Consider the following 12,929-nt stretch of genomic DNA (forward strand, 5'->3'; position numbering starts at 1 on the left):
CGGTGCTCTGTGAGGCCTCTATCTAGAAGGTGTTTAGCGAGCATGCTTGCACATATAGTGAAAGGGTTAGCTGGTGGACAGGAAGAAGAAAATAAGTGGGTGATTCGGAAAAGCAGAGTAGCGAAATGCGAGTTGCAGGGCTGAAACGGGTTCGCAATCGCAAAGGGACGTGAACTTTGCTTTCCTGTCCCGCTGATGCACTAGCTTTCGCATGACTGTCTTTTACAGACGCTACGCGGGACAATGCTCACGCTGTTGAGGCCTAAATTACATAGCGCGTTCATCTGTACAAGTTTACCGCGAAGAAATACACAATATATTCTGTGTTAAAACTGCCTTTGACACGATAGTACGTGAAAGGGGCGAATTGTCTGTACGCTAAGAATGAAGAAGGTTTAGTATATTAAAAGCGTTTCTTATGTTCACACCCATAAGAACTCAAACACCCCTAAAACAGAGTGTCTGTTTGAAGATAATCTAAATTGAAAAATCTTTACGTAGTGAAGACTCAATCGCACACATGTAGGAAGACCTTACGTTTTATTTTCTATAGCTCAGTATGCTTAAAAACACCACATTTTCTCCAGTCATACGCGATGGTTTTGTTTTGGTCAGCCATCAAATCATAAGCCAAGGAACATCCATATGGCACATCATTGTGTGTTTTCAAGTAGGTATCCGTTACCCATACTTGAACCCCTGGAACATAGCCGAAAAGAAAACGCTTTTGTAAGTAAACTGGCTGTGGTAGGTTATTCCAACGTTTTGAGATTATTTAAAATATCCGGCATGGTTGAAATAATCTAAAATTATCTGCGATTTTATGTTTGATTATCTGTTGTGCGTCTTTTTTTACCTGGAAAATAACATGGTACGAGACGTACACATGCTGTGATTAAATTTTGAACTGTGCTTAGTTTGTTTGAATACTTCATTAACCCGCGCGCGCTCTCTTAAAACCCCCATGCAAAGTTGTTTTGCGTGCCAGTTACATTGGATATCAAAACGATGTTTCTAATCGCGACGCGTGTTTTTCAAACACGCTAAATCTTTATTTAAAAAAAAATCGACACAAGATTGATGTTTTAAATTTGTTTTGACCTTGATTATTCAATGTCTTAACGAAGTTCGCTCTGCCTTGGGTACATTGCCTGGGAAACATAGGTTAGTTCTCTTAAATATCATAAATATAACCTAATTATAATACAAGTTGATGTATAGGGTGGTACAAGTCACCCGCCACTGAACCCCTGTCGTCTGCGTCGCTGCCCGCCGTAGGCCCTGGCAAGTTCCTTGGCCTTATTTTCTACAGAAAGATAACTACGCTTTGTAATTTTACATGAAAAAAAAAAACGACCTGTGAAATACACCTTTAACGAAAAGTTTAGATTGCTACGTGCAGGCGTCGATTTTTACCGTCCCTTTTAGATCGAGCCTGGTTACTTGGACCACCTTATAAGTAGTTCAGATTATTCAATTTTGATACACCCGGATATGTACGCACAAAAGAAAGGTGCAAAAGGATGCAAGTTTTTCATGCACTGAAGTACAGTCGTTCTTAAACCGTACACGCTTATTAAAATACCACTCATAAGTTTGTAAGAATTTAGCCTCAGCTTTGTGTATCGACATAGTCTATGTACTTTAAATTAACTTGTGTAATCTTGTTAAATGATATTTTGTTTAGTGTCCCAAGTGTTGTGGTATGAAATACCCAAGTATGAAGATTTAAGAACAGCACATGACTTGTAGTCGGTGAAAAGCAACTGGTAAGTCTTTCCGTCCCTTTTTCCACCTGTGTGAATAAAGGTAAAAACGCAATTCAATTAGTTTTTAACTGATTGAAAAAATGGCAATAATGTGTATCAGACTAGCAACTAACAAGGGTCATAGAATATGTTTCCTAAATAGCGTGCGTTTGTCCAGCTGAAAATAATTTTAAAGATTTTCATAAAAAGCGTCGTTTCCTTCTGATAATGCTATCCATTATGAGACGTGAGCGCAAAAATGTGACGTCATAATAAGAAAACGAATCGCCCTACGTTCACTAATTCGCCCCTATGTTTTCGTATTAGCTTGTACATTTCCATCAGATATTGGTTGCCCATCGCTGCTGGTGTTAAATAGTAGAATCCAAAATTCTGCTCCACAATATTCAATGGCAAACTTAGGCTGCTCGGAGATCTTTATACTGGCACTAAGTGGAAACAAAGCGCCGAAAGTTTCTAATTATAAGAAACCTTAGAGTAATACATAGTTTTGCTGCGACCACCTTTTCCAGGTATATGTCTCGGTCGCCGGATCGACTCGCAATTGCTCAACCGTTCGATAACTGAGCCGATAATGATGATGTCAATTCGAGGCGAAATATCTGGAGCTATCTCGGCTCCACTGTTTCAGCCTGGTATAGCGTAAATTTGTCACTGAATAGCGGAATCAGAATATTTTGTAACTCTAACAATTATTATGTCATGTTAGTACGACAGATAGAATACTCTGACCGTATTGCACCAAACATACAAATATTTCAAAGATGAATTGTTACACTCACGCCGCATTCATGACCTCGCTACCACGCCTTGGCTAGTAGTGTTTACTGAATGAAATAATTAGATTGTTTTCATTTCCATTGGTTTTTAATTATTTATCTCTATAGCATTTTGTAGAGGAATATTTGATTGCTCATGGTTCATACCTTGGACCTGCAAGGGCTCCTTTTTAAACGAATCTTGTAGCTTTTTATTATACAAAAAATATCAGATATTCTTAGCTTATTTTTAGCACCGTTTTATAAAAAAACAAGGACTGTAGAATTAATTTATAAACATTACTCTTTTTATTGTGTTTTTCTTGAAATATTTAACGCCTATAGCTTTGTTGTAAATGCGAAATTTAAACTAGTGAATATTTTGATAAAGTTCTTTCTACATAAAATAATGAATCCCTAGGTTTTACCCAGGTTGCACACCAGTGAAACGCCTGACGTAGTCCAAGTATGGCAATCCTATTGTCCTAAATTGAATCAGATACGGTTTTGATCCAAGGCGTGAGTGCCAGAGTACTTTTCTTTGGCGTTTCTTTGGCTTTTGTCTGACTCGCCGCATGATTCACAAAGTGCCAGAATTGAGCCAAAGGTGAACGTGTAAACCGAATAACCAGCAGTGCAGCCTAGATTTGGCACTTGTTTGACAATTTTTGCCCAAAGTTTCAACACAAAAACCAAACTACCAGAAGTGAAGCCTCACTCTGGCACTTATTTGGTGAATTAGGCCCAAAGATGCCAGATGACAGCCAAACTACCAGCATTGAATCCTAAATTTCGCACTTGTTTGGCGGATTAGGGTCAATATACTCATACTCTGGCCAAAGAAGGTAACATTTGGCTATACCTTGGCGTTTTTAGGCTAGAGCCATAACCTCGCTAAAAACAATAAAGAAACGGATTTGATCCCAAAAGATTGTACCGCCTAAGTATCCAATGAAACATAATGTAAAACTGTAATTTATTCTTTCGAAGACAGCGCTTACTTGATTGTTTGGCAGGACGTGTTTCTTTTTTTGCGGCAGGCGTTGACCCTACTGCAATTAAAATATTTAGGACTCGTTCACGTTCCATTACATTCCACCATATATAATATGAAATCAGTCTCACTAAAATCTTCAATTCTTTTCTTTCTACATCGTAAAAGACATACGATACGGCATTTTCATAGGCATTAATCTACGAATGGTCATTACAGTACTCCTTGAATATTTACAGTCCTAAATCTATTTAAAATGCCCTTCTAAGGGACATGGGCGGGGTTCAGTGATACTGACATAAATAATATTTGTGTTTTTTTTTCGACTGTCCGCGAAATACACTCCCAGTCATTTGGGAATATACTCTGGGTATTCTACGACTGATGTGAATTTGCTCGAGTTGATTAAAATGCTTATTTATTGTCACGTCCTCAAATAATTTTCAATATAATTTCAGATTGAAAAAATAAAATATATTTGTCTTGCCAAGCTCCGAGCTTTAAACATGGGGATTTTTAAATTTTTTTTTCTTTTGCGCGGAAAGTAAAAGTATGAGATCATCTTGTAACAACGACTTTCGCAACTTAAAGTGGGACGAGTGAAAGAAGGTAACATATACGTGTCTAAGCGTTCCTCACGAGGGCGAACTGCGCATTCACAAGTACGTCATGTTGTAAACTGTCTTTCATATCATCTCGTAGTTTACGTCTTTATGTGTCAAGTGTAACTTTGCCCCCAGCGCAGTATACATCGGAACTCTTTTCGTAATAACTAGCGCTTTGAGATTTTAAGAAAATGCCAAGGCTTCATGTTGGTGCGAAGAGCTTGATATATTCCTTCATGCATCATCTCCTGCAATGTGGCAAGCTTTTGTTGCTGTACCATACTGTCTCTCGCGACAAACAGTCGCTATAATATAATTTTTTTTTATATTTCAGACTGTACCTGGACACAAAAACGCTCAAAAGTGTATTCCTTTTGATTAATTAATATATTTGTAAAAAATTCCGTCAGTGACAGAAAGCTTGCTAATAACTAAGTATTTAGCACGTGCGAGAGCCAAGTGCGTATACCATGCATAGATCTCAACGATTCGCAAAAATATCGACTATACTAAGTCAAATCCTCGCCACATCGCGCCCCAACAATACTTCACAACAATCATGACAAATCTTATATAATATTTCTTATACTTTATGTGTTGTGAATATATAACCGAGTTAAAATGATTATAAAATAGTTACAATACGTTTGCAATATTGTAATACTGTGGTAGTGAAGACTTCTTGCACAATCACCCCTGTTTTCTTAACAGAAGTAAAAATACAGCAAATCATGTGCGAGTTAAACGAAGCGAAATGTATTTTGTTTTTTTTCGTTTCACTATAGTATAGGCAAGTAAAGATCTCTTTATTCCCTTCTGGGTTCCACTTTTCGTATTTCCTAAAGCGTCCTGTTTGAAGATATTGGGCTGTCGTTGGTGTTGCAATTGTGATTGGTTATCAGTATTTACGGTTTATGAGCGAGCAAAGTACTAGCTTCAGCATTGAAGTTTGCTTGCACTATTCTACTGATTAGGTACCTTCTTACCCTCGGGATCGCTCACAAGAAAATAATTTTCCTTTTCATATGCTTTGTCGCTCTTTCGAGCATACACAGTCACCGATCCTGTTACTCTGGAAGAGTGCGAATATATATATTTTATCAAAAGCGAAAACAACACGACGGAAAAGAGGAATAAGGGAAGTGAAAAGGGAGGTGATATCACGCCACTGACGTTTCAATGTTAAGGAAAGGTTGATGGTTCCGTGATCACTGTCGTCAAAATGAAGATTACAAAAATAAAGCGTTTTGGGAAAGCACAAATGAGAGGAAACAAAACGGATGTAAATATGGAGTTTCAAAAACGTGGACAAATTGAAAGCCTAAAACCAAATAAAAATATTAAAACAGAAAAATAAATTTTATATTTACTCAGCATTAGGAACTACGGTTCATATAGCGCATATTCTTAGCCAATGATGCTACTGAAGTCGTACTGATACATAAGTATGTGTCCCCCTTTGGTCATGAAGGTTTGAGAAGAGTCCTCCCGGACGTTGGATATGACGCCCTTTCAGTGCAAGAATTTGGGGAATACTGGTGCGCGTTTAGAGTCGACAGAATTGTATAGCAAGATATCCTGCCTTGAATGACTTGGGCAAGAGGCAGTGTTCTCTTAGTCGGATGTTCACACACCGGTCATATTGTCTTTCAGACTGGCCCAACACACCTTTCCACGCGGGAGCGGGATTTTATAAATGACCCCACAGATGCATTTCGCTTATTGATTTGATGCATTACTGCATAATCTTAACAGTTTATCAGCTCAAATAGTGGACAGTAATGACGCGTTTTTCGCGCTATTACGCTCTTGATATGGTACCCAATTAGCCCAGAAGATCTTTTTGGTATATATTCTAATCGCAGATTTGATAATAAAAAGTAGAAAGATGCAGCAAAAAATTATGGCAGGAGAAGGTTTCATCTGCGCATATAGCCAAAAACGGATTAAAAACGGTCGCACTGCTTTTGAGAAATTTTCTGTAAATTGTGTAAAAAGTTGCTAATGAACACAAGAACTTACCTTTCTAAATCATTCCAGTAATGAAATGTGTACTGTGCCTTTTTCTCATGCGAGTATATCGCATTTCTAAGTGCCCACAAACAAAAATGATCTCTATCGAATTCATAATTTTTTGAGTGATACACGAGATAAAATATATCGTGGGACTCTTTCACCAGCTGTAATTGTAAGGGAAGGGTGTAAATAGTATTGAACAAAATAAGGTGTAGACTCCTAACTGTTTGCACTTCATAACACGTGAACCCTTCACACATTAAACCGTGAACTAGGCAGCCGGTGTGGACAATGGGGCGAAATATATTATAATAACATGAGTAAACACAACATGACAAATTATGTCTTTCATGCGGTTAAAGGGATACTGACAGGGTATTTATACTCGTCAATGTTTTTATTTATATGTGACACATGAAAAGCCCAGCTACCCAGGCCAAAAATTGTAGCTGGGGGACTTTTTTTTTTTTTCTGCCTGAAAACCGCCGACCCAGAACTGACCGGTTTGAGTCGCGCTCACTCTCTTCTCCGCGGTCACGTGCTGTTTTTTTGTGGTTTAGAAACACACACCAAATATAATCAAAGTCGTGGGTCATCTAAAGCACACACTCAATATTAAAAAAAAGGGGTATGATACTTATTTTTGTGACTTTTAAAAATTGAAAGACGTTTAAAATTCCCTGTAATGCCGAATTAGAGCGCAGCTCTTGAGGAGGAGGATGGGAAGGTACGGAGGGGAAGGTATGCCCCTCCTCCGCCTCCGTCCTCCTCTCCTCCTCCTCCTCCCCCTCCTCCTTCTCCTCCCCTCCTCCATCTTCCTCCTCCTTCCTCCTCCTCTCATTCTCGTCCTCCTCCCCTCCCTTCCTTCCTCCCCCATCGTGACGTCACTTGTGACGTTACTCGTTACCCTAGTGACCCTCGTGACGTCACTCGTGAAGGCCTCGTAAAGGTCGTGACCATGGTCGTGACCTTCACGAGTGACTTTCATGTCGTCATCGTGACCCTCGTGACGTCACTCGCGACCCCCGTGACGTCACAGGTAACGACACATATAACGTCATTATGGGAAACGTCCCATAATGGAACGCGCAGTTACGCCGATGGCGACGGCGACGACGCTCAAGCCGGAAACGGGTGCCTAAGAGCTGGGCTCTAGAAACTGCAAATTCATTGATTGAAAAAAAAAAACAAGAAACTTGCACCGAGAAACGGAAACACTCTGTCCATTCTCTGCTTAATTTTCAACATGCCGTTGTACCGCGGAGATCGCGGGAGTACCGGTTGGACGGCTGAACGAAGCGAGCTGAGCGATGGCGGCGGTCGACGGGCGTGAGACCTCTACTTCAGAATTGTTGTTCGCTGTACGGGCGAATCCGTCTAGCTCCGAAAGAGGAATCGTTTACGGGTCAAAACCATTAGGATTTATTCCGTACGACACGCCCGACCACCAAGCTGATTCGGACGAAGACGTCGGCGAGTCTTCGCTTCTTCGCCTGGCCGAAGACGGGGCTCGTCTTACGAACCCGAACCGGTAAGAGCTTCAAAAAAGAGCAAACGTGAAGACGTACTGCTTGTCTTTTTCGTTCTTTTTGTGCGAAGTGCGAGGTGAGAAATTTCTAAAAAAGAAAAGAAAGAAAAAAAAAAGCGGTTGGGTGGGCTTACGTGACTCTCGACCAACTTCCACGTCCTCTACAATCCTTCTTCTACCCCAGTTCAGTTTAGGTTACGGTCTCAAGCAGTTTCGTTTTTTCTCGATTTTATTAAAAATATATACGTGACGCTGTACTAAAATATTGATTGGGTAGTCTTTTGACACTATATTGAATCGCCTGGCAAAAGATACAAAAAATGTTTTGAGGGGTGTCAGTGTCCCTTTATTTCTTTTTTCAGTGACTTTTGACATGAATTGCAATAAAACCTAAGTAGTTTGAGTATAGAAATTTAACCATGTCAATATTTATTATTTATGACGGAAATGGTGGCAACTGAAACATGTATTATCACCCAAGCGAACGATATTGTTTCGAGCAAATTAATTTGTTACTTGGTACAAAAAAGGGGAAATAATTTGAGGCACCAAAGACAATCGCGTATTTGGGGTTGGCATCAGAGAGCGTACTGATTAGGGATGCCGCGAACGTTTTTCGAATCGAAGTTTCGATGATCGAATCAAGCGGTTCGAAAGGTTCGAAAGATTTCGATTTTTCGAATTGTCTATATCGTAAAATTCGACGGAGGTCAAATTTTCGAACTTGTTAAGCTAAGAAGTTCGACGCTTTTCGAACCGTCGAACTTATTACGCTAAAAAATTCGATCTTTTTCGAACTTTCGAACTTATTGCGCTGCAAGGTTCGATGCTTGTCGAACTTTCGAACTTGACTGACCAAAAAATTCGATGAATTTCGAACTTTCGAACTTATTTATCAAGAGAATTCGAAAAGTTTCGAACTTTCGGATTCTGAAAAGTCAGAAGTTCGACGAACTTCGAACTTTTAGAGTAAAAGTTCGATGTTCGTCGAACTTCGAAAGACCGGCGGACGGTTTCATTTGATTTCAAGTAGTGGGGTACATTCGTAATTTTTTTTTCTCGAACTTTTACACGCGGTGCTGCGTTCCTTACGAAAGACAATGTCGTTTATTTCAATGTTCTGGCATGCTTAGGTTTAAAGAAATAAATCCCCGAAGGGGCGAGGAAGGACGACGGGCTTTTGACGATTATCGTTTGTGCCAGATTTGAAGCACGCTGCAACCGGAGCTATTTATGGTAGATATGTTATACTTTTTTTAAGAATGATCTATGTATAGCCTAGGTAAGTGCCGTCTTAAGATGTGATTATTGTTATTCAACGTGAGTTTCGAAGAAATGTCCAAACATGTATCTGCATGCAATTATAACCTAAACTTGATATTTATTTTCGTCTAAGTTGTTTGAGGTATCGCATTTAAATTAACACCACAGACAGTACATATCATTGCCATCTGCAGAATACGAAATAATATATTTATAGTTTTTTCACGTTAAGGAAAAATTAACTCATGGGAGAAGATTTCTAATAGTGTTCAAGTTCAACACGTCATTAAAAGAAAACTTTTTTTTTTTTTTTCGCTTCACGTTTCTGGGACGTGTTTCTTTTAGCCTGTACACATTTTGGTAAAAGAAACTTGTTTCGAAGTTCTGAACCTCTGAATATGCAAGAATAGAACACTTCCGACGAATTCTTGATAGTTTTTTTTTTTTTTTCCCTGCTTTTTATTCCCGCATTTATTCTTGTTTTTTTTTGTTTTTTTTTTACTATCGGCACAGGTGTTTAGGTCGAAAAGACAGCTTTGAACTTCCGAACCACTAAGCATGTGACGAGCAGTGCCTTCTGACAACGAGTTTCTAACAATGACCATCTACGCAACCTTTTATGCAGTGAAGAGCGACAGTAGCTATAGATATGCATAAATAATTTCAGATTAAAATAAGCTCGACCACGCCCTCTTTCCCCGTATTGTTTTCTTTAACAGTTCGAAACACCTGCAAGGGGGAGAAAAAGGCTGAAGCCTCCCCCCCCCCCCCCCCCCCCCGCTACCCTCTTTCCCCCCGTTTTTCCTCTTCCGACGCCACTTGTATGGTAGAACGCTCCTCGACCTCGAGTTGTGTCGGCTTTTGTGCTTTTTGCGAGGCGATTCCTCCGTTCCAGAAAATAAACCTCCAGGACAATTATAAACTTCACCGGATCGGATTACTATCAGCGTGCAAGGGGTGGCGAGGTAGTTTGCCAGGTCGCTTCAAGGTTTTTCTGAGCCTCAACCTCCTGCTCGCCCCTGGCCGTTTCGAACTGGATGAGTCTCGTAAAACAGAGTGTTCGTGCAATCACTACTGCGTGATGCAGGTTAAAGACCCCCCCCCCCCCCCCGGGGGCTGGCAATCACAATTCTGCACTGGCAAATATTCTAGCACGTCCGGGACACTGGTCGTCTCATTTAATTGCCTGACCAACTTCGCAGAATCTAGATATCACACCCTAACTTTTCTAAACTTGATTTCGTGAAAACCAGTGAGTCGTGAAAACGTTATTTGAAACTGAAACTGTGGAAAAACTTAAAAATCGGACTTCGAACTTTGAAAACTTGGATTAAAAAGAAATTCAAAATCTTCGAAGTTTTTTTTTTTTTTTTTTTTTAATTTAGCGTTAAAAGAGAATCGAAACCTTCGAACTTTTCGAACTTTATGCAAAAAGAAATTCGAAATCTTCGAATTGTTCGAACTTCATGTCTATAAAAATTCGAAGCGTTCGAAGTTTTCGAATTTTTTTTACAAAGAATTTCGAGATCTTCGAATTTATCGAACCTGAAGTAAAAAAATATTCGAAATATTCGAATTCGAAATTTTGGAAACCGTGAAAGCTTCGAAATTTTCGAATTCGAAACTCCGCTGTGGTCAAAAGTTGCGAATTTTTCGAAATCGAACCTCGGTCGGTACGAAAATATCGAAATTTTTCGAAATCGAACCTCAGTTCGCTTCGCAAATATTGAAACCTTTCGAAATCGAACCTAGGGTGGTTCGCGACATCCCTAGCACTGATCCAAGAAACACTCTTCACGGCCAGAAGCAGCGCTACTTGGAAAAGTAGTCCCGCTAAAGTCGGCCGCAAAGCACACAACGAAACCAGTCTGGAAACCATTGCATGGTTCACTTTCATTCAATCCATACACCGATGAGCAACAAGATGGCAGCGCCCATAGGCCGGACTCCACAAATTGTCACCACTTTTGTGCAAATGGCCAAACCACCGGCAATCTCCTCGTCTTTGCCATGCTTGTAAACGTGGGAAAGTAAAGGTTATAGGATGAGGTGAGGCGTTTCAGAAACCCTTAGTACTGTGTGTGATCTGCACATAGTGCGTAGCTGCAAATACATTATCCCGATCAATATAAAAATTCATCTGAGTTGCCAAAATAACATATTTTTAATTATAAAGGCGGTTATAAGACATTAAAACAATATCAACGTCTAAACGGCATGTCAAGACATTAAAAGTGAACGATGACAAATCCTCAGAAACTTACTTTTGTGGCGGACATAATTTGGTGAGCACCAAGTAAAGAATAGCTCTATTATGGCAAAGCCGACTGCACAATTAAGTTTAGTTTGACAAGTAGCACCACCTTATGCGGTATGTTCGGCAATCTGAGAGGCCCAATGGGTGTACGCATTATATACGATCTTGGGCTCAAACCTCTGAGTGATCTGCCGAGGTTTAAAATAGCGCTCTTGCCAAATTGTTCGGTGGTTTGGTCTTCGAAAAGTTGCCATTTTCGCTCTCCATCCGCGCTGACTAGCAGCCGACTGAGGCGCCTCCCTCACTTTCTTGGAGCTGCTAAAGCGAGCGAAGCGTCAATAAAAATAAAATAAAAAAACGCAATACTTTTCATGGCTGCGACAATGCCCTTGGCATAAACCATGACACTAAAATATGCCATGAACTGATATTTTATGAAACCTTTCTAAAATAATAAAGCGTATTTTACTTTAGTAAGAGTCGTCAAAATATAGTATTAAATATACTTCTAGTTGGCACATATTTGTTGCCCAACTGGGTGGTCAATATGCGCAGAGATCCAGTAGAACAGAAAGTTCCTAACACACACTTTAAGAGGAACTTCAGATAATGAAACTATAGTGATATATATTAAACGGATATATTTAGATATACTGTAAAATTACAAGATAATTTTTACTGTACTGCTCCTTCGCAAATGCGCACAGTTCTAAAAGGCATAAACAAAATATCGAACTGATTATAATTAAATTTGATTATATATGCCACCTTTTTTACCTGCAGAGCTGCGGGTCACGTTTGGGGCAGGCTAATTAGCTCTCTTTTGTGTAGAATTGTAAAGCTGCTTGTGTCTGGACAGTTCAGGGATCGAGCAAATTTCTCCATGGGGAAGCTACTTTAAAAGGTCTACGCTGATGTTTACGTCAGGGATAATGATACAAATATAAAACCAAATACCTTCCACGCATCGGGAGGCTCCTCGAAATACTTTTCGATTTCGGTGGGGTCGCAGTCGTCGCAGTGACATTGTGTCACCATTGCTGTCAGCACAAGCAGCAGGGAAGCAAGCATTGAATACACTTGGCTCATTTGGAAAAGTACAACGAAGTCGAAGTATTTCGACTAGCTAGCGAAAGCGCTTCTTTTCCTTTTTGTTGACGCCGTGGCGATATTCTATCTGTTTTTAGATTTGACGTCACGAGTGCTTGCTTTCATGTACACACAGCTGGAGTTAAAAGGGCAACAAGAAATGTCGATTGCAACATATTTCAGCTTCGGCTGCTTTTTTTTGTAGTAGTCTTTGTGGCGTTCCGGCTGCGGTAGAAGGGTGGAAAGAGAAATGAGAGCGTTTCCTTCTTTTTGTGACAGAGGGCGCTCTTATTTCGGGCCGAGAATGAAGAGCTCATAACCTAAAAGCAAAATCTGTTCAGGCTTCTCTGTTTCGGAAGTGCATTAAGAAAGGGAATTAAAAATTTAAAAAGTTACAATGATGTCAATGATATTACAGATGTGTATGATCGGGCCAGGAGGAGAAGAAGACGAGACTAACAGAGGAGGAGCGCACGACAGAGCTTCATCAAGAATTCTCAAATAAGTTCGTCTTAAATTATGCAAATAAATAAAGGGTTCGTAATATTTTTTCGTTTGGTCACCCGGACAAGACCTCAAGAAACTGAACTTTACAACCGACGCAGCTACACGGCGGCCAGTGAGTTGCGTTCATTTGCATTTCCCGTATT

The 12,929-nt window shown here is 39.9% G+C and overlaps 1 protein-coding gene across 1 annotated transcript; it reads right to left on the reverse strand.

Annotated features, from left to right (window-relative positions):
• Positions 1–547: 547 nt before the first annotated feature.
• LOC115319464 lies at positions 548–12,285 on the reverse strand. Its single transcript, XM_040216570.1, has 6 exons — positions 12,148–12,285; positions 6,149–6,306; positions 5,113–5,198; positions 3,529–3,579; positions 1,715–1,795; positions 548–699 (listed from the first exon to the last, which is right to left on the reverse strand). Exons 1-6 carry the CDS (start codon positions 12,277–12,279, stop codon positions 548–550), a joined length of 660 nt encoding a protein of 219 aa, XP_040072504.1. The 5' UTR covers positions 12,280–12,285.
• Between the last annotated feature and the right edge of the window lie 644 nt (positions 12,286–12,929).

Source organism: Ixodes scapularis, unplaced genomic scaffold, assembly GCF_016920785.2.
Source record: "Ixodes scapularis isolate PalLabHiFi unplaced genomic scaffold, ASM1692078v2 PGA_scaffold11__112_contigs__length_91849675, whole genome shotgun sequence".
Lineage (NCBI taxonomy): Eukaryota > Metazoa > Arthropoda > Arachnida > Ixodida > Ixodidae > Ixodes > Ixodes scapularis.